Below are 27,342 nucleotides of genomic sequence, written 5' to 3' on the forward strand. Positions count from 1 at the left end.
TTATTCAAAAGCAGAGACATTACTTTACCAACAAAGGTCTGTCTAGTCAAGGCTATGATTTTTCCAGTAGTCATGTATGGATGTGAGAGTTGGACTGTAAAGAAAGCTGAGCACCGAAGAATTGATGCTTTTGAACTGTGGTGTTGGAGAAGACTCTTGAGAGTCCCTTGGACTGTAAGGAGATCTAACCAGTCCATTCTAAAGGAGATCAGTCCTGGGTGTTCTTTGGAAGGAATGATGCTAAAGCTGAAACTCCAGTACTTTGGCCACCTCATGTGAAGAGTTGACTCATTGGAAAAGACTCTGATGCTGGGAGGGATTGGGGGCAGGAGGAGGAGGGAACAACAGAGGATGAGACGGCTGGATGGCATCACCGACTCGATGGACTTGAGTTTGAGTGAACTCTGGGAGTTACTGATGGACAGGGAGGCCTGGTGTACTGCAATTCATGGGGTCTCAAAGAGTCGGACACGACTGAGTGACTGAACTGAACTACCCCTTCCTTGAAACTATAGGGATACCAGTGGGCTCCCTCTTGCCCATTTTAGTAGCTTCTTTTTAGCTTCTTTATTTGCCCTCTTTTCATCGTGCACATTGGTGGCCACTGCTGCTGCTTATACATTCCTGTTGTCTCTTCATTTCTTTGCTGACTTCTTTTTCTTACCCACTCTTTACTATTGACACAGTGGACTTCTCTCCTCAGCTCTGATGATTAATTTCAGTCCCATAGCTTCAAGTATCTAGCCATGACTTTTCTTATGAACTTCTAATTCATATTTCCATTCACCTAGTGAACTCCTGCCTTGCAGAAACTTAAAACACATATTCCAAAACATGCCTTCCCATTTTCCACATTCTCTTACAGCTGCATTCAGTAGTTGATCCATAGATGTCTCTATTACTGAACTCCCAGTGTTAAGTATCCTCTACTTTTTTCCTGAGTTGTCTTTGAAATGCATCTGACTTTACACATGGGGCAATACTTCCACTGTTTGACTTGTATGTCCAAGGGATATAGTTCCAAGAGGTTAGAATATAAAAATAAATGGACTTAGATAAACTAGGTGGATGTAAAAATCACATTATATGAAGAACATTTAGTTTAGGTGGAATTGTAATTTAAATAAAATAGGAAGAGAAATAATATCATTTTAAGACATTTGAACATATAAGAGGATGCTGCTATTTGGAAATTCTATAATTCACAAACATCTTTTTAATTACCTTTCTCTCCAACTCAAGTGCTGTAAATAAGAAATTATCTTTGAAGCGTTGATTTTAAAAGAGAGATTTGAAAAAAGAAGCAAATAGAATGGTTGCCATAGTAATCAACTTTACCAAGCTGAAGAATATGTTCCTAATTCTGATGCCACCAAAACCAAAACCATTTGTGGTTAAGGAAATCATCAAGGGAAGCCTGTGCACGTGGGAAAGCTTGCTGTGCTGATTCTTGTAGCTAGGCCGAATTTGTCAGGAAAGCAGCACATCTCCTTTCCCACACCCACAGGAAATTGCAGATACTGAAAATAGTTGAGCAGATTTGCTATATAAAAAGCCAAACCTGGTCCTGGAAAAAAGTGGAGAAATTAGATAGTGCTTATTAATCAGATATGGCTCTGTAGATGTTTATTAAATAAATCTTGACTGTGCTAAAATCAGGGCAGAGACTACTTCAGCCTGGAATTTTTTTTTCTCTTTTATTTTTTAAATGTTTGACCATGCCAGATTTTAGTTGCAGCATGCAGGATCTTTTTTTTTCCTTCAGCCTGGCAGTTTTATCATCTGCATACTCTACTAAAATACTTCTAAAAAACATACCCAGTTTTTTTTCCTTAAACAATCTCTGGCTTCTCATCTAAATAATCAAACATAATTTTAGAAAAATGTCACATTCCACAGAATAAACTTAGAAGCTGCCAACCCCGAATCCCTCCATTCAGACCACAGCCTTTCAAGGTTGAAAGCACAGACATAGACTAAAGACAGTTTTCCTTAAGGTCTTGGGAAGTGGCCAGATGAATGTTTACAGTCCTTGCATTTGCCGACTTGAGGTTTTGCTGATGTACAGTCTTAGCTGCTTCATCCTATGCCTTTGTTCCAAGATTCTTCTTTCTTCTAGCTCAGCTCAGGGATCCATTACCATTTATATATGTCCTTTCCTAGTGATGATTCTAAGTGTGATCATTTTAGCAAACACACAGTCATTTACTGTGGTGTGTGACATTAATTTAACTTACTGCTCTAACTTCCACCGTTCACTTCTTCAATGTGCTGAGTAGCTAAATTCATTGATAAATACATTTGGAGTGTGAGAAATTAAGTTTCTGTGATGCTCAGTTTGGTATTAATTCCAGGAATTTCTCAACTGTAATTTTAGAATAATGTTTATTGGAATATAGTTGATTTACAATGTTGTGTTAGTTTCAGGTGTACAGCAAAGTGAATCAGTTATACATGTACATATATACACTCTTTTTATATTCTTTCCACATATAGATCATGTAGAGTATTGAGTATAGTTCTCTATGCTATACACTAGGTCCTTAATAGTCATCTATTTTATATCTAGTACTGTGTATGTCTATCCCAATCTCCCAATTTATCCCTCTCCCTCCCTTCCCTCTGGTAACCATAGGATTGTTTAATACATCTGTGACTATTTCTGTTTTGTGAATAAGTTCATTTGTACCATTTTTTTAGATCCCACCTAGAAGTGATATCATATATTTGTCTTTATCTGACTTAATTTCACTCAGTATGACTGTAATTTGATACAAAAACGACGTTAGTTATTCTGGTACCAAGAAAAAGCAGAGGGGACACTGGCAAGGCCTCCCCTAATGACAGGCATCGCCCGGCTCAAACACCACCCCGTTCCATTAGCACAGTCCTCCCCAGGACTGTCGTTTATTCCCAAACAGGTAAAAAAAAAAAAAAAAAAAAACAGGAAACTGTGTCTAAATAAATTTCAGGTGTTTGTTAATAGAAAACCTGAAGAATATAGAACACTACCTTTTGGGATTGTACTCCAAAACCACAATATGAATGTGTATTTCTTAGGTTAGGGTTTAGATATGAATAGTTTTAATGGCCGTGATGTTAATTCACATTTTCTTTCATATGAGTTTCTGTAAGGAGACCAACAGCTTACCAGTATAAAACCTCTGTAGAAAAATGTGACTAAAGAAAGTTTATACCAGCAGAAGTCATATGGCTTTTGGGGGGAGGTACCTTGGAAGGTTACAGCAGTGATAGGAAGGGAGTGGAGAGGGCTCAAATAACTTGCTAGAAATTATGTGCTGAAACATCACTTAGAATGATGACTGTTTGTTCCAATGAGGATAAAGAACTACAGAGATTGATGGTGAAAGCAAAAGTATAGTTTATGTTACACAATATTTGTATTTTAAATATAAAAATGGCACTCCACCAGGGTGTCCTCATCAGACGTTTCCAAAAGGCAGTCTAGTGAGCTTTCACAAATGGTGTGAAAATTATCGTCAACAGAATGCAATTTTATTGAGGACAGTACACTATCTACATTGTTAGCCACTTACAGAACAAATATGTGCAACCAACGGAAAGTAACTTCAATTCAACCTCCATTTAATCTAGAACTTTCATGGATTATGAGAGCTTTTTAATTTGTACCCCAAGAGGAGAGATTGCAAGTAGTGACCTCTTCAGTGGTTTTTTTCTTCACAGTGAAGAAAGATACAGGAATCTTACCCATCACGTGCCAATATGCTAACAAAACTAAAGGGACATGAGCAAGAATATAATGGAGGTTTCATTTTTGGTTTATTTTAAAAATGGCACTGTTTTGTATCTCCTGCAGGAAAATAACAGTCCTGAACTACTATTAGCAGGACAGGTACATACTGTTGCATTTTTAATTACACTAATGAATTTCTACTTATTCATTAGACTTGCCCCCCCATCCCCCAGCACACACATGGGCACACATGCATGCTGCTTTGGGATCCATGGTGTACCTTTCCGTGCAGCTGACGAGCAGCTGAGTTGCAAGCACTGGCCATGAAAGCATCCACATAAGCTGTTCAGCTAATGAGGGGATTGACCCTTTGACATTGGTATTGCAAATGTCAGATCCTAACCACCTAAGTGCACAACCTAGATTCCCCCTCGACATCTGAGATTCTTACCATTGTCTCTCAATGAGGCGGCCTCCTGTTTTGTTCTTAAAGATGATATGATGGTGCTGGCTTCCATAATTTTTGTCATGGAAGATAAATTATTACTTTATAATAATTTTATACAAAATTATTATTGTATAATAATCTTATACAAAATTTACTGGTACATTAAGGCACTGAAATAGTTTTCAGTGAACTGGAAACAGAAAGCATCCTCTTCTCATATTTTTCAATCACTTTGTAGGTCCTGTGGATGTCAATATTCTAGCTAAATGTAATCCCTGCTTATCAAATCCATGTAAAAATGATGGCACCTGTAACAATGACCCAGTTGACTTTTATCGCTGCACCTGTCCATATGGTTTCAAGGTAAGTAGAAGCTGTTGTGGGGTCTGAAAAAGTAGTTCTCCCTGACGGGTATTTATTATTCAGTTGTGATTTCTTTATGTGCTGAGAACTATTTTATTTGCATGCAACTTAACTTGACCATTTCTTCTCCAGGGGCAGGATTGTGATGTTCCAATTCATGCGTGCATCAGCAACCCATGTAAACATGGAGGAACTTGCCACTTAAAAGAAGGAGAAAAAGATGGATTCTGGTAGGCCATTAGTCTATGATCTGTGTCTGAAGGATCGAAACAAGAATAAGAAAACATGATTTTTTTTTATTTTTAAATCCAAGGGCTTTATTTTAAAAAGAATACTAGAAATTCAATTCATAAGGAAGATATATATTAGTCCCTCTCATAGATATTAGAGATATTTCAGTATTAAAAACAGGGTTATGGTGGAGAGTTCTGACAAAATGTGGTTCACTGGAGAAGGGAATGGCAAACCAATTCAATATTCTTGCCTTGAGAAACCAGGAACAGTGTGAAAATGCAAAAAAGATAGGACACTGAAAGATGAACTCCCCAGGTCAGTAGGTGCTCAATATGCTACTGGAGAAGAGTGGAGAAATAACTCCAGAAAGAATGAAGAGACACAGGCAAAGCAAAAACAACGCCCAGTGGTGGATGTGACTAGTGATGGAAGTAAAGTCTGATGCTGTAAAGAATAATATTGCATAGGAACCTGGAATGTTAGGTCCATGAATCAAAGTAAATTGGAAGTGGTCAAACAGGAGATGGCAAGAGTGAACATTGACATTTTAGGAATCAGTGAAATAAAATGACTGGAATGGGTGAATTTAACTCAGATGACCATTATATCTACTACTGTGGGCAAGAATCCCTTAGAAGAAATGGAGTAGCCCTCATAGTCAGCAAAAGAGCCCAAAATGCAGTTCCTGGATGTAATCTCAAAAACATCAGAATGATCTCTGTTTGTTTCCAAGGCAAACCATTCAATATCACAGCAATCCAAGTCTGTGCCCCCAACCAATAATGCTGAAGAAGCTGAAGTTGAATGGTTGTATGAAGACCTACAAGACCTTCTTGAACAAACACCCAAAAAAAGATGTTATGTTCATTATAGGGGACTGGAATGCAAAAGTAGGAAGTAAAGAGATACCTGGAGTAACAGGCAAATTTGGCCTTGGAGTACAAAATGAAGCAGGGCAACAGCTAACAGATTTTGCCAAGAGAATGCACTGGTCATAGCAATCCTCCTCTTCCAACAATGCAAGAGAAGACTCTACACATGGACATCACCAGATGGTCAACTCGGATCAGATTGATTATATTCTTTGCAGCCAACGATTGAGAAGCTCTATACAGTCAGCAAAAACAAGACTGGGAACTGACTGTGGCTCAGATCATGAACTCCTTATTGCCAAATTCAGACTTAAAGAAAGTAGGGGAAACCACTGGACATTTCAGGTATGACCTAAATCAAATCCCTTACGACTATACAGTGGAAGTGACAAATAGATTCAAGGGATTATATCGTATAGACAGAGTGTGTGAAAAACTATGGATGGAAGTTTGTGGCATTGTATAGGAGGCAGTGATCAAGATCATCCCCAAGAAAAAGAAATGCAAAAAGAGAAAATGGTTGTCTGCGGAAGCTTTACAAATAGCTGAGAAAAGAAGAGAAGTGAAAGACAAAGGAGAAAGGGAAAGATATACCCATTTCAGTGCAGAGTTCCAAAGAATAGCAAGGAAAGATAAGAAAGCCTTCCTCAGTGATCAATGCAAAGAAATAGAGGAAAACAATAGAATGGGAAAGACTAGAGATCTCTTCAAGAAGATTAGAGATACCAAGGGAATATTTCATGCAAAGATGGGCACAATAGAGGACAGAAATGGTATGGACCTAAAAGAAGCCGAAGATATTAAGAACAGATGGCACAAATACACAGAAGAACTATACAAAAAAGATCTTATTGACCCAGATAACCATGATGGTGTGATCATACACCTAGAGCCAGACATCCTGGAATGTGAAGTCAAGTGGGCCTTAGGAAGCATCACGACGAACAAAGCTAGTGGAGATGATGGAATTCCAGTTGAGCAATTTCAAATCCTAAAAGATGATGCTGTGGAAGTTTTACACTCAATATGCCAGCAAATTTGGAAAATTCAGCAGTGACCACAGGACTGGAAAAGGCCAGTTTTCATTCCAGTCCCAAAGAGGCAATGTCAAAGAATGTTCAAACTACCACACAGTTGCATTCATCTCATGCTAGCAAAGTAATGTTCAAAATTCTCCAAGCCAGTCTTCAACAGTACATGAACTGTGAACTCCCAGATGTTCAAGCTGGATTTAGAAAAGGCAGAGGAACCAGAGATCAAATTGCCAACATCCGTTGGATCATGGAAAAAGCAAGAGAGTTCCAGAAAAACATCTATTTCTGCTTTATTGACTATGCCAAACCTTTTGACTGTGTGGATTACATACAACATTCTGTGGAAAATTCTTCAAGAGATGGGAATACCAGACCTCCTTACCTGCCTCCTGAGAAATCTGTATTCAGGTCAAGAAGCAACAGTTAGAATCAAGCATGGAACAACAGACTGGTTCCAAATCAGGAAAGGAGTACATCAAGGCTATATATTGTCACCTGCTTATTTAACTGTATGCAAAATACATCATGCAAAGTGCCAGGCTGGATTCAGCACAAGTTGGAATCAAGATTGCCAGTAGAAACATCAATAACTTCAGACACACAAATGACAGAAAGTGAAGAAGAACTAAAGAGCCTCTTGATGAAAGTGAAAGAGGTGAGTGAAAAAGTTGGCTTAAAACTCAGCATTCAGAAAACTAAGATCATGGCATCCAGTCCCATCACTGCATGGCAGATAGATGGGGAAATGATGGAAACAGTGAGAGACTTTATATTTTGGGGCTCCAAAATAACTGCAGATGGTGACTCCAGCCATGAAATTAAAGGACGCTTACTCCTTGGAAGAAAAGCTATGAGCAACCTAGACAGCATATTAAAAAGCAGAGACATTACTTTGCCAACAAAGATCTGTCTAGTCAAAGCTTATGGTTTTTCCAGTAGTCATGTATGGATGTGAGAGTTGGACTATAAAGAAAGCTGAGCTCCAAGGAATTGTTTATTTTGAACTGTAGTGTTGGAGAAGACTCTTGAGAGTCCCTTGGACTGCAAGAACATCCAACCAGGCCATCCTAAAGGAAATTAGTCCTGAATATTCATTGGAAGGACTGATGCTGAAGCTGAAACCCCAGTACTTTGACCACCTGATGCAAAGAATGGACTCATTTGAAAAGACCCTGATGCTGGGCAAGATTAAAGGGAGAAGGAGAAGGGGACGACAGAGGATGAGATGTTTGGATGGTATTACCGACTAGGTGGACATGAGTTTGAGAAAACTCCAGGAGTTGGTGATGGACAGGGAAGCCTGACATGCTGCAGTCCATGGGGTTGCAAACACCCGGACACGACTGAGTGACTGAACTGAACTGAAAAATAGACATTGAGGTATTCTCAGATCATGTGTACTAAGTCACTTCAGTCATGTCCAACTCTGTGACCCTATGGGTAGTAGCCTGACAGGCTTCTCTTGATGAAATTCTCCAGGGCAAAATACTAGAGTGTGTAGCCATTCCCTTCTCCAGAGGATCTTCCCTACATAGGGATCAAAGCCACATCTCTTGCATTGACATGTGGGTTCTTCACCACTAGAGCCACCTGGGAAGTCCCATTCTCACATTAGGATGCTACAAAACCAAGCAATGTAAAAACACTTGTGTACATTATATTAATCAAGTCAAATTAGGTCAAGACAAAGTAGTAGCTCTATTGTGCTAATTAATAGACATGTAGTGCCCTACTGCAAGGCATATCTTCATCTGTTGTATATTGTGTGTTCCTTTAAAACAGACAGTGTGTAATGATAAGATGTAGATCCCACTGAAACAGAAAATTAATGATTCATTTCCAAGTCACAATATGAGTAGACAGACATGCTGTGAACATTTTTAATCTGGAGTTGTTTAATCTTACAATACAGTTACTTCAGATCTACTTCATGAATCATGAAACAGAGTTCTTATAACGACACTAATGATTTCACATAAGAATGCTAATCTACTACCAAAGCTTGTTAGAAATATCACTTTTTATAATACAATGATGGCTTCCCTGGTGGCTCAGCTGGTAAAGAATCCGCCTGCAATGTGGGAGACCTGGGTTCGATCCCTGGGTTGGGAAGATCCCCTGGAGAAGGGAATGACTACCGACTCCAGCGTTCTGGCTTGGAGAATTCCATGGACTCTATAGTCCATGGGGTCGCAAAGAGTCGTATACGACTGAGTGACTTTCACTTAATAATACATATGCTTCATTTCTACATTCGGTTATGAAGTTGTCTCTTTTTCATCAAAACTTTACCCATAGATTATTCTGATACCTAGCAAGATTAAAGGTACGGTGTTTTATGGCAGTGGGGGAAAAATTGTATTTGTCAAGGTTTAAAGAGAATATTCATATTTTATAATAACAAAAAAGACAAAGTTTTAGTCTTTGCTTTGAGACAGGTTTCTTTTTTGCTTTGAGACATCAAGAACATTACAGGTAGGGTAGAAAGTTGTAATTTTTAAAAAGTCATAATCATTCCTCCTTATTTATGAGCAAAGAAGCATGAGTTATTTTATTAGAGTACAATTCAAGATTAAGATATCTAAGGCTGTAAACTTTGCTCATGTTTTAGACCTGCGAATGTATTGGATTTATTGACTTATAGGACCAGGGGGCTATTTGCCATAGCAAGTTCTTGCAGCCAGCATACATTTTCTTTCTCAAATTGTTTCTGATTTGGGGGATAGTCCCTTAAATTGATGCTTGCACCATGTCATTTAAAAACATTTTAAAAACCAATTACCTGTTGTTAAAAGCTCTGTAACTGATGAGTATATTTAGTTTTTTCAATATTCAGACCATATGGTTTGAAAATGCAGGAAGATGTCTGTTTTCTTCCCCTGGTGTTCAGGTGTATTTGTGCTGATGGATTTGAAGGAGAAAATTGTGAAATCAATGTTGATGACTGTGAAGATAATGACTGTGAAAATAACTCTACATGTGTCGATGGAATTAATAACTACACATGCCTTTGCCCACCTGAGTACACAGGTAGGAAAAGGGAAATTGCTATGCCATCAATCTGCATTTGAAAGCGCCACTGGAGCTATGCTGCATGTGTCTAGTAAACCGTTGTATTATTCAATAACTGATTCGTGTTTTGGAAATTAGATGTAATGTAATAACAGAGTTAAAGATGGTTTCAGCCAACCAAATAAAAGTCCTGGCAAGCTCAGTTATAACACAGGCATCTTCATAAAGTAACGCTTTCTGGCACAAAGAAAATTACTATACTGAAGCTTTTAGTCCCACAACTGAGTGACATTTTCATGCAAAGCACTTTTCCTGTGCAAACCAACCCACCAATATGTGTTTGAAAAGGGAGCATTTCTTTACATGGGCAAAACAGAATTAAGCATTTGAAATTCTTCATGTCTATATTTGTTTCTTCATTAGAGAGTGTTTGCCTTTAGCACTCTCATCCTTCAAACTAAGTCACAGTCAAGAATATATACATTGATCACTTTGGATAATCTTATCAGACCATTATCCCCCTTTCCCCTTTTTTTTCTATCTTGATACAAAGTGTCAGGAATAAGGGTGATAAATCTCATAAGACTATCCAAGCTGATAAACTTCTGCCCTGGATAAACCAATTTGCTGTAAAGTCAACATCAAGTTTATGACTTACTTATTCTGTCAGAATATCTGTTTTGATTGATTTTTGTGGCTCTGGGTAAGAAACTTCATAGTTTCTATCTTGTTTTATTTAGTTTTAAAGTTGATAGAGAAAAGGAGAATGTTACATGTTATATTTGTAAGAAAGACATGGAGTAGTAGATTCTGTCACTCTATTCAGAATTACCATTTTCATTTGGCTGGGTATTTTTCATTAATTGTATTTATTTCCATATATATAGTTAAGAATATCAGAGGGTAAAATAGTTCCTTGGATGACTGAGGTGTTAACATCTATAAACATGAAAAATGGAAGCACAGCTGTATGATTAATTTTCCCAGGGATTCGTTAGAAAAGCATTGAAATTTAAGCTTTTATGGCATACTCAAGCTTTGCAATTTAAGAGGTACTTTTCTTGGTGGGAAAATGCTAAATAGAATAATGAGTTTTTGTTTTGACATCCTGGGCCTCCTGTCTGAGAAATTCTGCAGCTGCCTTTTCCATGGTGTGATTTATTTTTCACAACAGTGAAGTACCTGATGCCATATGATGTAATAATACTGTTTCCAGTAGAAATTTGAACATGTTGTACCACCAGTTGCTCTATTACATATAAGCAGCCCGTGGACTCCTTAGTGGCCAGAATTTGAGTTCTTTGTTATGTTACATTAATTAAAGATAGAGTCGGTCTAACGTGCACCCGTTCTAATGCGGCCAGAGAGTTTAGGTGTTGTGTAGCTTTGACACTCGTATCAGTATTACTTGTGTCACACCTCAGGTACTTGCCATTCATATGAGTGCACAAATTCTGAAGCCCTTGGAGTTGCTCTGAGATTCTGAGTTTTATTGGATTGGGGAATCCAGCCTTGTACAGCCAGCCCAGTGCTTGCAGTAAAATCTGGAGCTAGTACCTTCTTAGAATAGTTATTTTATCCCATCATTGTTCTGATTATTATAGAAATAACTTAATTACCTTAATGTCAGAGGCCTCCTTAAACTATCCTCCTCTGATGGGGACAAATTGGACCTGAGAATTTCAAGCACGGTTTGGTTAGCTAGTGTGTTCCTGAGCACAGACACCAGGAATTTTTCTATATTCCCTTCCCAATGAAAACCTGGACCTGACAAGACTACTGCATTCAGGTTCCTACATGCCTTTTTCATGATGATTTATGTAAAGTAGCAGTTTCTTCTGAACTGGTTTCCATGGGTCCATCTTTGGCTTTAGATTTGCTGTGTTATTCTGTATCCATTTCTTTGAGTCTTTGTTTTTACCTTCTCTTCCTTCCTTTTCCCAGGCTCCCTTCCCACACCTGATCTTCTTGAATGTTTTCTCTACCTTAAAGTGATTCAGTTCAGTGCAACTTCCTCTGAGAAGTTATTACAAAGCTTCATTTCCCTGCTGTCAGATCTCTTTCTTTGAAACATATGCAAAAAAAAAAAAAAAACCAAAACTCCAAAGCTTAGCACAAACACTTTTGAACCAAAATGTGACATCTCAAAAAGCTATGATGCGGGAACCTGCCAAATAGTCAAGAGCTATTTGGTGCTTAATAAGAACTGAGACTCTTCTGGTTTTTTTTTTTTTTTTTTTTTTTTCCTGGTCTTATCTATTGCTAATATCAATTTGCCTTAATCCAGGCTAAGAATAAATAAAAATATTGCATTCAATAGAAAGTTCATAACATACAAAACATGAAGCTATGATCACTGTAACTGTGGGTTGGATTTTGTGGGAAGTGAAGAGTTTTGCGAATTGGCATTGGAGCAGATACCTAAACCAGGCAATGTTTGTATCTCATCTACTAGCTGTAGCATTTTTGTCTGTATGTGAAATGAGCTCATTTACAAAATATCAACCAACCTTGTGCAGATTTTGAAATCAGTGGCACATAAGTGGCCTTTAATTATAGGAAGGTATAAATTGGACTCCAGAGCTTTATCCAAGTCTGCTTCATCCAAGTCTGCAGTTAAGGAGGCATTTCCCTATATTGTGGCTGCACTGTTTGAGATTTAAGTTTGGAATCTGATTAATGAGCCTGAGATCTTGGAACAGAAACCCTACTGTGCTCAGGGAATATAATAATGTTGTCATTGTTTAAAAATCATTCAAGTTGCAAGTTGCTTTACTGCTTGGAGACTTTTTTACTCTATCTCTCTGAGGCATTCAATGAGAAAATGAACTCTTTACTAGGAGCAAATAAGACTTCATAGGGAAAGCTCATAAATTACTATGGTGAAAATTTTTACATTTAGCACACATGTCAAGAATCAAAATGGATATGATTTGTTAACAGAGAAAATTCAGAGATCTGAAAGCAGTTTCAGAACGAGGTCATGGTGTGATGAGCAGGCTATAAAACACGGCTACCCATTTTCAAATTAAATGAACCACCATTGGGAAATTTATTAAATATATTTAAGCCCGTGTAACCAAAATACCACAGTACATAGTTATTGATTTATTAGAGGACAAAACTCTGTCCTTTCCTACTTCAGAGATTGACAGCATAAATTTTAAGAGTCAGTATAGTCTGTCTGTTATGTAACCCTTACTCTCCCTTCCCCACCCAAGTCCTCCAAACCATTCTTTTCTACCTAATTCGATCCATCATCTGTCCAATGTAGAGCATATGACTGTTGATTGCTAGGATTCTTTAGACAAGATTAATCTTTGGAAAGCTTTAATTCACCATGACTCTAAATTAAAATGACTGTGTTAAGGATTAAGTAAGACTCTGAAATGGCTAAACAAATAATTTAAAAATCCATTCCAGGATTTCAGTATTAGCTTGAGAGTTGTGTTTCTTCTTATGGTTTATCATTTTTTAAAAGCTGTTATTATATCCTTTCTAAAAACAAGGCATTTCTTGAAAGTGAATTGTCAAAGAATTCCTCAAATTAAACTAGCTCAAAAGTTATAAAAATGAACATTGGAAACATGGCACCCTTAAGATGTTGAAAAACTTGACACCTTTTCCTAAATAAGCTCTATGAATTCAGATGTTGCACTGAAAAATGTGGTTTTGCATGTTTCCTAAGAGGCAGAACCCTGTATCTGCTTTGAGACTGTTTTTAATTAACCCTCTTCTCATAAGACCATATACCAAGTTGAAACAGAATTGATCACTTTTTAACCATGGATATTGCTTGATGGGAATGGCATACGTTCAGTAAGTGAAAGTTTCCATACAAGTTGGGCATGTAAAAACTTGGAATGTATTTTGCAGAAAAAATTCAGAACATTTTAATTTTTCCATTATCTCTTTGTTTTCCAAATCTCCAATGCCCACACACAAACCATTATGCGCACATCTTACAAGTAAAGCTGCCTGTTGTTAAGTCGCCTGGTTTAGCTGAGATCTCTCGCTGCCTGTGATGGCGTCTGCCTTTTGCCTCATTTTCTCCTTGTTTGTGCGTTTGGCCCGGCTGTAGGTAAGAAATGTGAGCCTTGCTTCAGTTTGCTCTCTCACCCTGGGCTTCTCTGTTGTTAATGCTGTGCTTTGGCTTCCTGTGCTCTGCTGTGTACTGCGATGTAAAACGTCTTTTGTCTCTTCTGTCTTTGTTGCTGCCAGCTGCTAATCTGAATGAGGTGGAAAAAGGTTAGTTGCCTTTTAAGTCTATTATGATTTTATTTCAGTTTCCCTTTTTCTTTTAAAGCTATATAGATTTCATGGTGTGTACGTGGTAAAAGGAATGTTGACTAAAATGAAATCTGATATGAAGATGTCAAATCAGTCATTCAGATCCTTGATATGTGGATAGCTATACCAAACACTCACAAAAGGGTGTCTGAAATGCACTTTACCAATTTCCGGAAGGCTGCAAAAGAAGCTTTCTGAGTGGGCAGAAGAAGTGGCAAAAAAGAAAGACTAATGCTTTCTAGTTTCTTCTTGCCTGTACGCTTTTCCTTTTTTAAAGACATTCCAAATGTATTGTTTTTATCATGAAAAATGTAAGTCAGTTAGTGCAGTAGGTAGACTGTAGGTAGAAAAAATGTTAAATAGTGAGAATTTTCCCATAATTTTAAATTAATATCTTCAGTAATTTGAAACATGAAAAATATTGAGGTGTATACATTTATTAAAACATTTTATGAGATAAAAATTACAAAGCCCAAGAAGTCGGTTGTTTTTTTTTTTAAATGACGTCAAACTCATAGAATGTCACATGTACTAGGCAGTATTTTTAAAGCATAAAAAGATAATATTGAATCTTTGGCATTTAGGGTCTGCATGATTTCCCAAATATAGCAGGGTCTGGGAAGGAAAGTCCTGTAGTGGCAAGGGTGATCAACATGTCCAGGGAGTCATCATGGAATCTTTGTTGAATTTTTATCTTAAAAATTCAGAATTATATCTAATAATATTGTATTTTTACTCATTCAGCTTACCACAGTTTCAAGTGCCAAGTTTAGACACATTATCCTAAAAGGGTGTGCTTGCCTTGACAGTTCCAGTTGTATATATGGCATTAGCAGTATGATTCAAAGACTAACATGGACTACATTATATAGTAGCTCTGTCTCCTCTTCATTTTTTTCTGCTACATTGTTCAGAGGATTTATTGGTTGTTCACTTACTCTTACTATGTGCAGAGTTAAGTTAAAAAGCATGAAAAAAAAAAGTTTTGTCTTATTTGAGAATGTATAAAATATAGTCTGTACATTCTCTGTGGATTAATGCATCCAATACCATCCTTGGTCAAATATTGTCTTTTTTACAAGTACTAAAACAGTTGGTGGTTTGGGACAGAGACTTCTAAGGCCTGATTCTATCTCAGGAAACACAGTGGCCATTATTCTGTCTCAAGAATATGTCCTTAAATAGTTATATATATACATACTCTCAGGAGCAAGCTTGACAGTATGATAGTGTTTTAAATCATTATGTGGTTTCATGTATTGACTAAATTTCATGCTTGTGTTTACAAAAGATGTCTCTTATTTCCAAGAACCTGCTGCTGACTAAATTTGCTTTTAAAAGCAATCAAATCATTTTCTATTATTTGAATCCCAAACATAAGTAGAAATGAAGCTTCAACGTCTTTATAGTATTCAGAGTGATTTCCGTAAGTAAAAAGAAACTCTGTCATTAGCTGACGTATCATTAAGTTGAACTCTGTTGTTATTCAGTCGCTAAGTCGTGTCCGATTCTTTGCAACCTCATCGACTGTAGACCACCAGGCTACTCTGTCTAGGGATCTTCCCGACCCAGAGACCAAACCCATGTATCCTGCTTGGCAGGGGGATTCTTCACCACTGAGCTACCTGGGAAGCCCCAAAGAAGTCTGTAAATATGAGCAAAAAAAGATTTGATCAATAACTTCTATAAAACAGGACTTCCCTGGTGGCTCAGACAGTAAAGACTCCGCCTGCCAGAACAGGATACCTGGGTTCAGTCCCTGGGTTGGGAAGATCCTGTAGAGCAGGAAATGGCAACCCACTCTGGTATTCTTGCCTGGAGAATCCCAGGGACAGAGAAGCCTGGCAGACTACAGTCCGTGGGTCACAAAGAGTCAGACTCGACTGACCGACTTTCATTTGTTCACTTGCTTTGTATAAAAGAGCAACAAAGCACTTACCTGAAGATGTGTGTGTTCTCAGTCACTTCAGTTGTGTCTGACTCTTGGTGATCCCATGGACTGTAGCTAACCAGGCTCCTCTGTCCATGGGGATTCTCCAGGCAAGAATACTGGGGTAGGTTGCTATGCCCTCCTCCAGGGGATCTTCCTGACCCAGGGATTGGACCTGTGTCTCTTATGTCTCCTGCGTTGGCAGGCAGGTTCTTTACCACTAGCGCCACCTGGGATTAGGGGTCCAGATGCAAATAAGTGTCTAACTGAACCCATGGCCTGCATTCTAACTTCGGGACCTTCCCCTGGAATTAGTCCCTTCTTATTTACTGCCATATTCCAGATTTGGCATTTTTCACATCCCATAGTGGTTCTGACTCATCCTTAGTGCCAAACAAGCTTTCCTTCTGCTGTCTCCTCAGCTGGCTATAAATAATTGACCATCATGCACATTTGAAAAGGGTAAATCCATAGTCACAAAATTCAGATGCAGACAAGCAATCTACTTAATCTACACATGAAAACAAGAAAGTGTCTAATTGGTGCCTGTATAATTATCCTGATGACCAGGCTACCTTCCATGACATAGGGCAGGTGGGATACTGATGAATTTATGAAGCTAACGGGAAAAGCTCAAATTTCTCATCCAGGCACTAAAATGTATCAACTCTGGGGCCTCTCACAATCTTTAATGACATCTGACCCACTTCATTTTGATGTTTGAGAATAATGTGGAAGAATGGAAGAATGTATAAGAAAACACTTGAAAATGTTAGATGTCTAAACTCTAGAAATATCAAGGGCTGTCATAGAGGACAAGTTCAAGTTTTCCATCATTTAATTTCAATTGTCATCGCTACAGTGACATGGTTTATATGATTGATGTCATTCTCAATGATGGAGGAATTCTAACAAACTTTTGATAGAGAAAATTCTACCTAAAATAAGTTATATTCATGAAGGAAATTTCTCCCCCAATGGTTTTCAGTACTGTCTTTTTAAAAAATTATTATTTTTCATTTTATTTACCATACTTACATCCAAAGGAAAAGATTTATTTATGAATAAGTCTTTGGTTTTCTTTGCCCTCTTATTATACTTTGAAGTATAAGGAAATATTGAATACTGAAGAACTCTTCAATTTGGCTGCCTTTTTTTAGGGTTTTTTGTATATTTTTGGATTTTCATGATCTCTTATTGACAGTGGCTCCTTCTCTCATTAATTATGCCTCAAGATGTGTAAAGTCTATTTATCAGTGTCAATATAGGTGCCGTTGTACTTGCAGTCTGTTTTAACTAGAGAGAGTACTTTGGCAGCCTAATTATACTGTGTGGTTTGCATTCATCTTCCAACCTTTCCAAGCCTTCTTAAATGCATTTGAATCTTAGAAAAGATTTTAAGGATCCTATTTGCTCTGTATTTAATAGACAATGCCCATTGAGCCCAGAACAACAGTTTAGCTTAACCAAGCCTTAGTCAATATAATTTGGACTGATTTATTCTGAAAACAAAATTAAATATTTCTGCAGTTTTTGTGGTTGTTGGAATTGGCTGCATTATTTAGACATAATGTTCCAGTGAGGAAGTACTGAAAAACACCTCCTTTTTATTTATTGATTTGAAGAGGTAAATTTTTCCATTTAAAAAAATTCAGAAGATATTTATTGAGAAAATACATTATTCAGGATACTGTGCTCAGAATTGAAAGTGATATGAGAATACATAAAACATTAGCCCTTGTCAAGCTCGTTGGCTTTGATTCTTCATTGCAAGTTCAGATTAGGTCAGTTGTTTCACCAGTATGAAGCAATCATTTCTCATTCCAAGAAAGTGAATGGCAAAATATAGCTACTTGACTAGTTTTTAAATAAAGATAATAGTTTTTGAATACAAAGTGTAATCAAACTTTCTGGCAAATGAGCATTATAGAGCAACCCATTTCATATCATAAAGAACAAAAGTGAGAATATAAAATGGTTTTCTTTTTTGAAACATATTAATTCCCCACATTTATAACATATTTCCTTGAGCCTTCCTGTTTTGAATTATGATAAACTTTATCTCATGAGAGATTGCACTCTGGCAGTGTTCATTATGCGTGTGTCCCATTTTGCACACCCTTTGAACCAAGAGGACATTTATCAGTGGCTAATATATCTCCAGTGCTTTCATGCATTGGAGAAGGAAACGGCAACCCACTCCAGTGTTCTTGCCTGGAGGATCCCGGGGACAGGGGAGCCTGGTGGGCTGCCGTCTATGGGGTCACACAGAGCCGGACACAACTGAAGCGACTTAGCAATAGCAATATATCTTCAAAAATTCACAGCCTCAAGATCAGTTCTCTATATTTCTATACTAACAGATTTGCTTAAGTTTAGAGACGTGGGTATGCTCTGGATAGTTTATTGATCGTATTATGAAAGTCAGTTAACTACTGCTAATTGATAGAACAAATTTCAGGGTAGTAAACACAAGTAAGAAAGCATCAGATTATTGTTAAAAGGAACCTTTAAGAAGAATTAGCTCTTTTATAAAAATAAGAAGAAGAAACTCTCTGTTCATAAGTAATTCTTTACTTACTGATGGAAATAAATTCATTTATTATTATCACTACTGATAAGGATACTGACTATCCAGATTGGGGACTGGGCATCTGCTTATGTTAATGTGCTCCGGTGCCTGGGATTATAACAATGAGCAAACCATGGAACAAATAGGACTGGCCTGGTTCAGTGAAAGAAGAGGAAACAAATACTTTTCTTTCAGGTCCAATTCAATTAACCTGTCCTGGAATGGCTCCCATAATCCCATCAGCTGTATCCACCATCTAATACAGTCCATCCGTCTCCCTGCAAGGTCTGTGAGAGGAGAGAGGATTGTATTCTTTATATGAATAAGAACAAATGAGAAATGTACAATTTTTAAGGAATTGCACAGAATTTTTTAAATTGGATAATGAAAAACATTCAGGTCTGTTTAACTTAATCTTTCTCAAACATTCCACTTACACTCATACTTACTATTGATTCCAGAGTTCATCCTCTCTGTTTCCCATTGGGATAGTCATCATTTGGCAGACAAGATTATCAGGATATCTGAGTTAACAGGGTAGCCTATCAAGTCCAGCCCGCAAGGGCATACATGAGGCTGGGATCTCAGAACATGAATCTGCCACCACTGTTCCTTACTCTCTCTTCTTTCTTATATTATCCCTTATGCCATCTGGGTCTTCTTCTCCTTAACATGTATAAAGTATTTTCCTCTGAAAAGCAATCAAATAAGTGGTGTCTTTCACATTTTTCAACAGCCATTGAGTATCTAATTTGTGGCAGATAATTTGCTGGCAAATACAATGACAATGAAGAGATACAAAACTATAAATAAAGCTATCCATCCCTTACTCTCAAGTAGTGTAACTTTAGGAAGTGAAATATCAATTTATTTCCAGTAGGTTGCTTTTTTTTGATACCTTTCTTTGCTGTGCCAATTCATGTAGAGTAGAATTAGTAGCATTTTTCCAGGTTTTTCTTGATTGAAGGAAGAGCTCACAATGCAAGTATTTGAAGAATGACGTGTTTGACCCTCCAGAACTCTGTGGCTTGGGGATGCCGTCAGGAATTCAACCAGACTTCCTCCTTTGTTATAAGTGTATTTGAAAATGTCATAACAGATTAAATTTAACACTAGAATTCTGGTTCAGTTATCCAGATTGTGGTCATAAGTTACCTTTCCATTTTTATTAATATCAATGATCCTTTCGTATTAAAAAGAAACTAGCTTGGTAGAGTTTGTCAATAGGAATAAGAACAGGCTGCAGCGGAATCCTTCCACTCCCTTCATACATCCATGATCCCCCAAATGGACCCTGAGATTGTTTCTGTTTCAGAGAAGAAAGAAACTAATCTGCTTATATTAGCAAAAACTAGTGCGAGTTAAGCGTTCCAACAGTGTCATATGCCTCTATCTAAAATCATTTGTTATGTTTGTAAATATGGCCAACCTGAACGTACAGTGCTAATGTTTGGAAAAATATAAATGAGATACTTACTAATTAAAACCCACACTTTCTTATTGCTTAATTAGTGAAAAAAATGAATAATCAACAGAGTTGAGTTGGAACATTCCTGGAACCCTGATCTAGGGACAACCTCTTCTCTGTTAAGCAGGCTTTGATAACTGAGTAAACTTCTGCAAGATATGCTGTCGCCTAAATTTCTTGGTAGATGGAAAGCAACTAATTGTCAATCCAACAACTCTTCAAAAATGTCTTCTTTTCTAAATGGCACAGTTTACCTTGCCAAGAGAAGTCTCTTTAAGGGTAATAGTCAATTTTGCATCTGTATGGTATATTTTTCAGTAATAAATAAAACAATAAGTTATTCAGCCAGTTTGTAGGGCATGATGCTGTCCATCACCAGTCACTAAATGAAACTTAAGGAAAACTTAAGCATCTATCTTATGTCTCTATTTTTTTCCAGATTTTAACTCCTCCAGAGTAAGGACTTTGTCATGCACATCCTTTTATTTGCTGAGTCTAGTTCAAAATAGTTTCTCCCCAATATATTATTATGAAAATTGTTAAACTAAAGTTAAGTTTGAATTTTGGTCAAGTTTAACAGCACCACTCCAGAATACATGTAAAATGCTTCTACTATATGTTGTTAATTTCCTCCTACACTATTCTTACTAGTTTCAGGAAAAAATTAATATTCTCTTTCATGGATTATATGATATCTTCATTATTCATTGATTTGACAAAGAATCACCGCACGTGCCATAAGTTAAACCAGTATATTTTAAGAAAAAGCATGTTTTAGAAGTGTGTCTTTAGAAAATGTAAGTTGTTTTTAGTGACAAGGCTCAACTCAGGTGTCATCCACCTACCATAAGCTTTGATGACTTTGATGTAATTTAATAAAACACTTTCAAGATTATTATTTTGTAATTAATGATAATAAAGATGTTAGTAGTTGTTTTTCATTGCAACTGTTACTCAAAGTTCAAGCCAGTCTCCAGATTTATTGTTAAATAGATGAAACAGAAATTAAACTCACTTTTCTCCCCATACCCATAAGACAGTAGTTTATGATTCTCTTGCCATTATCACCTTTAATACCCTAAGAGGAGGAGAATCTTCATTACTGTTTGGGTGGCCTGTCCTGCAATCCTCACCATTTAATGCCAATGCCTCTTGGAGAGAGGGCCACGGACTGATTGGTCCAAGTCAACCAAGACTCAAAATGCTTCTCAGAGAGGCATCCAACTCCGGCAGCGAATGGAGAGCTAAACCATACTGATATGCTCTTTTCGAACCTTGACTCTTGAAATGCAAAGGTCATGGTTAGGGGCTACTTCCTCTCCTTGTTCATTACTTATTACAGACTCTGTTGGGGAAGCTTAAAGAGTATTTCAGACATGGGAGAGAAGAGTCACACGGAATGAAATAAAAAAGGAAAGAGGTAGAAGGGAGGAAGGGAAAGAAGGGAGGGAAGGAAAGATGTAAGGAGAAAAAGAGTGAGAGAAGAAAAGAAATAGTTGCATAAGTTGAAAGTTTTATTCCCCACTATAAACACCCAATAATTTAGAATTTACCAGCTATTTTGGTTTACTAGTGCTACTATAACAAACTATCACAAACTGGGTGATTTAAATTATAGGAGTTTAATGTCTCACAGTTATGCAGTTTAGAAGTCCAAACTCAAGGTATCAGTGGCATTAGAGCCTTTTGGGAGAAGGACCTGTTGCAGACATCTCTGCTTAGCCTGTCAATGGCCATCTTCCCTCTCTGTCTGTTATATGGGCTGCCCTCTGTGCTGGGTTTCTTGTCCTGTAGGAACATCATGGGCTTCCCCAGTGGCTCAGGGATGATTCCTGAGCCATTCCACCTGCAGTACAGGAGACACAGGGTCAATCCCTGGGTTAGGAAGATCCCCAGAGGAGGGCATGGGAACCCACTGCAGTATTCTTGCCTGGAGAATCCCATGCAGAGAGTAGCCTAGCAGGCTACAGTCCCAAGGATTGCAAAGAGTCAGACACAACAGCATAGACACCTGTAGGAACATCAGCCATCCCGGATTAGGGCCCACCTGCAGAACTCATTTTAACCTGATTACTTCTGTAAAAACCCTATCTCCAAATAAGATCCCATTCTGGGGTACTGAGGGGCTGCACATATTTTTGAGGGGGAGGTAGAGGGGGAACAAATTCAACCCATGACACTCATCACTATATTTCAAACTCTTGATTTTTGCCCCAGAAAACCTAATCTTTTCAGTGTTCTCTGTGTCACTGAAAGGTAGTCCCAGTCTTCGTACCAGTCTTCTAGAAATCTAGAAGTTCCAGACAGCTTCCTCTCTCCCCTATGCCCACCCAATCCAACACTAGTTCCCATCTCTTTTGTTTCCCAAATGTCTCTCCAGACTATCTACATCTCCTCTACAATCACCTGAGTACCAACTGTGTCGTCTCTCACCATTTGTATCTGTCTCTGTGCAATCCATCCTCCACTAGAGCCAGAATGTTCTTTCCAAGATACAGATGTCAGATGGCCATCCTCCATCATAAAACCCTTCAATGGCACTCACTGCTCATTAAGTAAAGACATTCTGCCTTGTGGCTCCTGCTACCCTCTGTGACCTTCTCTGCCACCATGCTCTCCCAGCTCACTCCCAGTGTCTCAGAGTTCATGTTTTCCATGTTACCTCCTGCACAGAACCTCTGCCAGTGCTCTTTATCCCCTCTTCACCTGCAATCCAAGCCCTACTTCTTCAGAAAAAAAAAAAAAAAACCTCCCTTACAGTCAGTTGCCCTTCTAGAGCAAACCAGAGCACATATTAGCCTTCATCACTCAGGTTATTTTATAGTTACTTGTGAAATTATTGGATCAATATCTTTCTCCTCCTCCTCTCATATATGAGATCCATGAGAACAGGAATATCATTTTTTGTTATTCACCATCGTACTCCTCGCATTAACACCAGTCTTCTTATATAGTATGTACTCAAAATGTATGGTGATGTTAAAAATCTGGAGGTTGGCTACCAGAATCATTTGTTAAAAAAAATGCAAAGGCAGATCTCACCATAGATATCAGGCAAGAAGTTTGTGGAAGAGTTCTAAAACTATTTCAGTGAGTGTGGTAACAAGATATGCAAATAAAAAGATGACATAAGACACCAGAAGTACAAATGAAGAAGAAGGAAGGGCCACATGTGTTTAAGAAGTAGGGAACTTTAAAATTAGGTCCATGGATCTAAACTGAAGCAGGACACAAGGCCCGCTCCAGGCACTGTTTCCCATAGGAACCATCAAGTTCATAGAGATTTCTGCCTCGTTGCAGTAATATGCACAGTATTGGTACCTCAGTGGAATTAAGGTACATGCCGACACTGTTCTTACCACTGATGCAGTAATGTTGTTTGGTTCAGCTAAGGCATGATGCTTCCTTTGCTGACTTGCTATCTGCCTTATCCATCTCCTTAGAAGCACTTTGCCTTTAAAAAAAAATAGCCACAGTTGACCTTGCACAACTTCAATTCCAGAATCTTATTTTACTCGTAAAGACCTGGGGCCCAGAACAATAAAATAGTTCACTTCTCTGCAACCAGTCCATTGTTTTATATCAAATAAGTCGCAGAAGATTATTCCAAGCAGTGACTCAGTAACCCACATGTCATTTCACCCAAGTAATAATTTTTTCTCCCCAGGATCTCTTTATGCTGGTTCACTCTTTACTCCAAACAGAGCATTAACTCTGATGATCCAGCTTTTACTGCTCCACCCACAAGGTGACCATAGCATTTGTCACCCAAATCAGGGCACGTGTATGTGAGTGCATGGGGACACTATTGAAAATCACCTAGGGACAGCAGGTATAAAGCAGGACTGTCCGGAGCAAGCCAGGATATACAGTCATATTACTGCTATATCAGATTCTTCACAAAGACCACATATACAGATGCTCAGTAAGCTGTGAATTACATCTTCTTCTGGACTCTGAGGATAACTTATAGGAGAGAGCATCACTCCTGCCTTACTGCGTCAACAGCTCTCATTAATATAATTGTAGAGCTTAGTCATTTCAAACCTCACTGTCTGCCACACTTAACTGACAGACACAATCAGGAAGATGTGATCTAAAATCTAGATGTCACTTTATTACCAAAAAAAAAAAAACCCTCTGTTTAGGACACGTACTGTTCTCTCTTCACAATTTTCAGTTGATCATTCACTAACTTCTGTTATCTTGAGAAGGTAACGGTACATTCCCTGGTCGACTCCTCTGTTTCTTCTCTACAACACAGGCAACCAGCCAACACATACGCAGAGCTTTACCTTCTCATCAACAGAAAACACTGAAAGCTAGAAGCACAAAGAAGATTAATTTGCTCATCTGATCAAAAGTGAAATCACAAATGCCAGGCAATGATTGGGTTCCATGCTATTGTTTTGTCATTGGGGAGTTTTAAGGGCTCAGGATGAACCCAAATAAATAGGATTTACTGGGATTTTGTGGAGTTGGTTGGAGCCAAATTATTAATCCAACGTTTGCCTAGACTCTGTCTCTTGAGGGATTTATGAGCACTGAAATTTAACCTGTGTCCAACCACATTGCCCTTAACCACTTCAATGGCCTGACTTACCTTTCCCCCAATGCCATGTTAGAGATGTAAAGACCAGCTTATAAGTTAATAGATTACAGCTCACCTTTCCATCCATTCTGTCACCTCACACACTTCATCATTTCAGGAGAGGAGGGAGCCCTTGATGATATGATATCAAGAAGGCCTTGGATCATCAAAAAAAAAAAGAAAAAAAGAAACAGATTCAGTTAACTTTCCTTTCCTTTATTTTCCCCCCAAATTTTCCACTAACTCAGTACTAGCTCTGACTATACATACTTCAAAAAGAAAAAGTACATAATATCCTCTCAATACTGTGAGGTTTGGGAGAAATAGTTCAGTAGTATTAACAATTAAAAACATATGAGTGCATTACTGTTAGAGCCTTTTGTTTCCATTCTTCTCAGAAATCTAACACAGTGTTCAAATGTCCAGTTTTCCTTTTACTGGTTTAGGACTAGGTAAATCTCCCTGCATTTGCCTATGGAGCTTGCTTCATTTCCCATTTTATATTAAGCTTCTATATCTTACCACTGTGAGATGTTATTTGAAAGCTGACTTCCCCCAAATACAGCAGAACACAATGTAATTAGAAGAAATTCAAGAAACAGTTCAATGAAAGCACTTATTTTTAATATTTAAAAAGTGTTTAAGTGATGTTTAAAGGAAAGAACATAAGCTAATTATTGTTAATGATGAGTGGCTAATCATTAAGTAGAAATTAAAGAGAAAAAATATCTAAAGGTGGAACTCAAAGAAGTTTAATATAGGTCAACAAGATAGAGTTCTTTCCTTAAAAGGCATGAATGTTTCTTTCAACAAATATTATTTTATTATGTCATTATCCCATACCCTAGAGAGATATAAAGACAAATATTCAAAACATGCTGCTCTGAGTGATCTTCCAATCAAAGAAAAGAAGTGAGATAAACACTAATGAATACCCAGTGCATCCAAAGCAGTACAACCCTACAAGCTTACCTTATATGGTTGTCATGAACATTAAGCAACTACATATTTATGCAATGTTTAATTAAAACAGTCTGATACACAGCATGCATGCATGCTCAGTCATGTCCAACTCTTTTTAACCCTGTGGACCATAGCCCACCACGCTTCTCTGTCCATGGAATTTTCTAGACAAGAATACTGGAGTGGATTGCCATTTTCCTTCTCCAGGGAATCGTCCCAGTCCAGGAATTGAACTCACGTCTCTTGCATCTCCTGCACTGGCAAGCTCTTTACCACTCTTTACCACTGAGCCACCTGGGAAGCTCCTCCCTGATACACAGCAGTAAGCACTGTTATACATGTTTATTAAGTCAATAAATAAATACACAAAATACATGTGCCTTAACAGAATCACAAGCAAACATGATATAAAAAATTATTGAAACAAATTGATGTATAATGCCACCCTTAATAACATGTAGCAGATGGTTGAAAAGATCCAGGAAGATTTCATAAAGAATAGGTTATATAATGGATGAGAAAATTGACAGCAGAACTCATTAAAGTTACTAAGGCAAAAGGAAGCACCATTAACCCAGGCATAGAGTTGAGATAAATTCATAAAATGGTGAATAGACACAGGTGACAAGAATATAGGGCGGAAGATTGGGCTTTAAAAGTGAGTCAGGCAGTAATGGGAAACAGATAATGCTTTGTATTATTTGTTAGTATTATCATATTTGGTGATACTTAAATGAAGATAAGTCCTTTGGAAGTAACCAGCCAGTTTTACCAGAGTCAAATGTGCAGCTATGTGATGGTCACAATGACCTATCATACACAACTTTAGCAATTAGCATTGCTGTTCTGATGGCTAAAGTAATTAGTATAGTTATTAGTATTGATTAATGTACTGCTATGGATTCTTATGGGCTTCCCAAGTGGCTCATTTGTTAGAATCCACCTGCCAATACAGGAGACGTTGGTTCAGTCCCTGGGTCTGAAAGATCCCCTGGAGAAGGGAATGGATACGCACTCTAGTCATCTTGCCTGGAGAATCCCATGGACAGAGGAGACTGGCAGGCTACAGTCCATGAGGTCACAAAAGAGTCGGACATGATTGAGCGACTAAACAACAACAGCATGCTATTCTTTTAAGATAGATTCCTTATAAAATCATGAAATCTTGATATTGAGGTAGCTTTCACATTTAAGCTGGCATGCTTAGTCTTAAAGCTGTTGTTTAGTCAACAGTTTCTTAGACTGATCTCCTTTCTCACTCTTTTCCACCTTAAGTTTATGGAGAAATACTTAACAGAATTAAGGGTTGACTCCTGTTTTCTTCTCTTAGAAATGAAGTTCTTTCTCTATGTTCTGTCTCCAGCTCAGACTTTCTCTACTGGTAGACTGGGAGCTGATTGAGAGCAGAGTCCCTTACATCCATCCTTGTAAGCCCCAGCATCTAGTCCAGTATCATCTAGTAAATCCTTATGAACTGTGGTTTAGAATGTCTTAATTGGATTGGATTGGATTGGATTGGATTATATTAAATCACAATGAATAAGAAGTAAAGCATTTCCTCTTATCATTTTTCAAATAACTTATTATTTGCATATAAAATGAAGCATACATAGAATAATATTTAAACTGCCTTAGATATAGACTACTGTAAAGAGTCTGTATCCAACTGGATAGATTTAATTTGAAAACTGACAGCAGTTTCATCACAGTAGCTTGATAGATTATAATGAATACATTCCATCAAGCTGTATCATTTAAAGTAATACTAGTTGAAAGTAAAAAGCTTTAAATAAACCCTGTTTAAAAATAGCTCATCATGTATATGTTGATAAAAATTCTTTGTATCACAG

The 27,342-nt window shown here is 37.7% G+C and overlaps 1 protein-coding gene and 1 long non-coding RNA gene across 5 annotated transcripts in view; one reads left to right on the forward strand and one right to left on the reverse strand.

The window, feature by feature from the left end:
- Window positions 1–27,342, forward strand: part of SLIT2 (slit guidance ligand 2) — a 402,319-nt gene that overhangs the window by 339,205 nt on the left and 35,772 nt on the right. The window contains exons 26-28 of the mRNA XM_055588127.1: window positions 4,402–4,526; window positions 4,659–4,756; window positions 9,557–9,696. Coding sequence (XP_055444102.1) covers window positions 4,402–4,526; window positions 4,659–4,756; window positions 9,557–9,696 — 363 coding nt within the window. The remainder of the gene's footprint in view (window positions 1–4,401; window positions 4,527–4,658; window positions 4,757–9,556; window positions 9,697–27,342) is intronic.
- On the reverse strand, window positions 13,550–26,929 carry LOC129657694 (uncharacterized). Of its 4 annotated transcripts, XR_008716991.1 has the most exons (4): window positions 26,788–26,929; window positions 24,606–24,686; window positions 24,096–24,260; window positions 23,319–23,392 (listed from the first exon to the last, which is right to left on the reverse strand). It is a non-coding gene; the product is annotated as an uncharacterized LOC129657694 (long non-coding RNA). The 4 variants fall into 4 exon arrangements; XR_008716993.1 differs by lacking the exons at window positions 23,319–23,392; window positions 24,096–24,260 and adding an exon at window positions 13,550–13,907; XR_008716992.1 differs by lacking the exons at window positions 23,319–23,392; window positions 24,096–24,260 and adding an exon at window positions 21,557–21,784.

Source organism: Bubalus kerabau, chromosome 7 (genome assembly GCF_029407905.1).
Source record: "Bubalus kerabau isolate K-KA32 ecotype Philippines breed swamp buffalo chromosome 7, PCC_UOA_SB_1v2, whole genome shotgun sequence".
Lineage (NCBI taxonomy): Eukaryota > Metazoa > Chordata > Mammalia > Artiodactyla > Bovidae > Bubalus > Bubalus kerabau.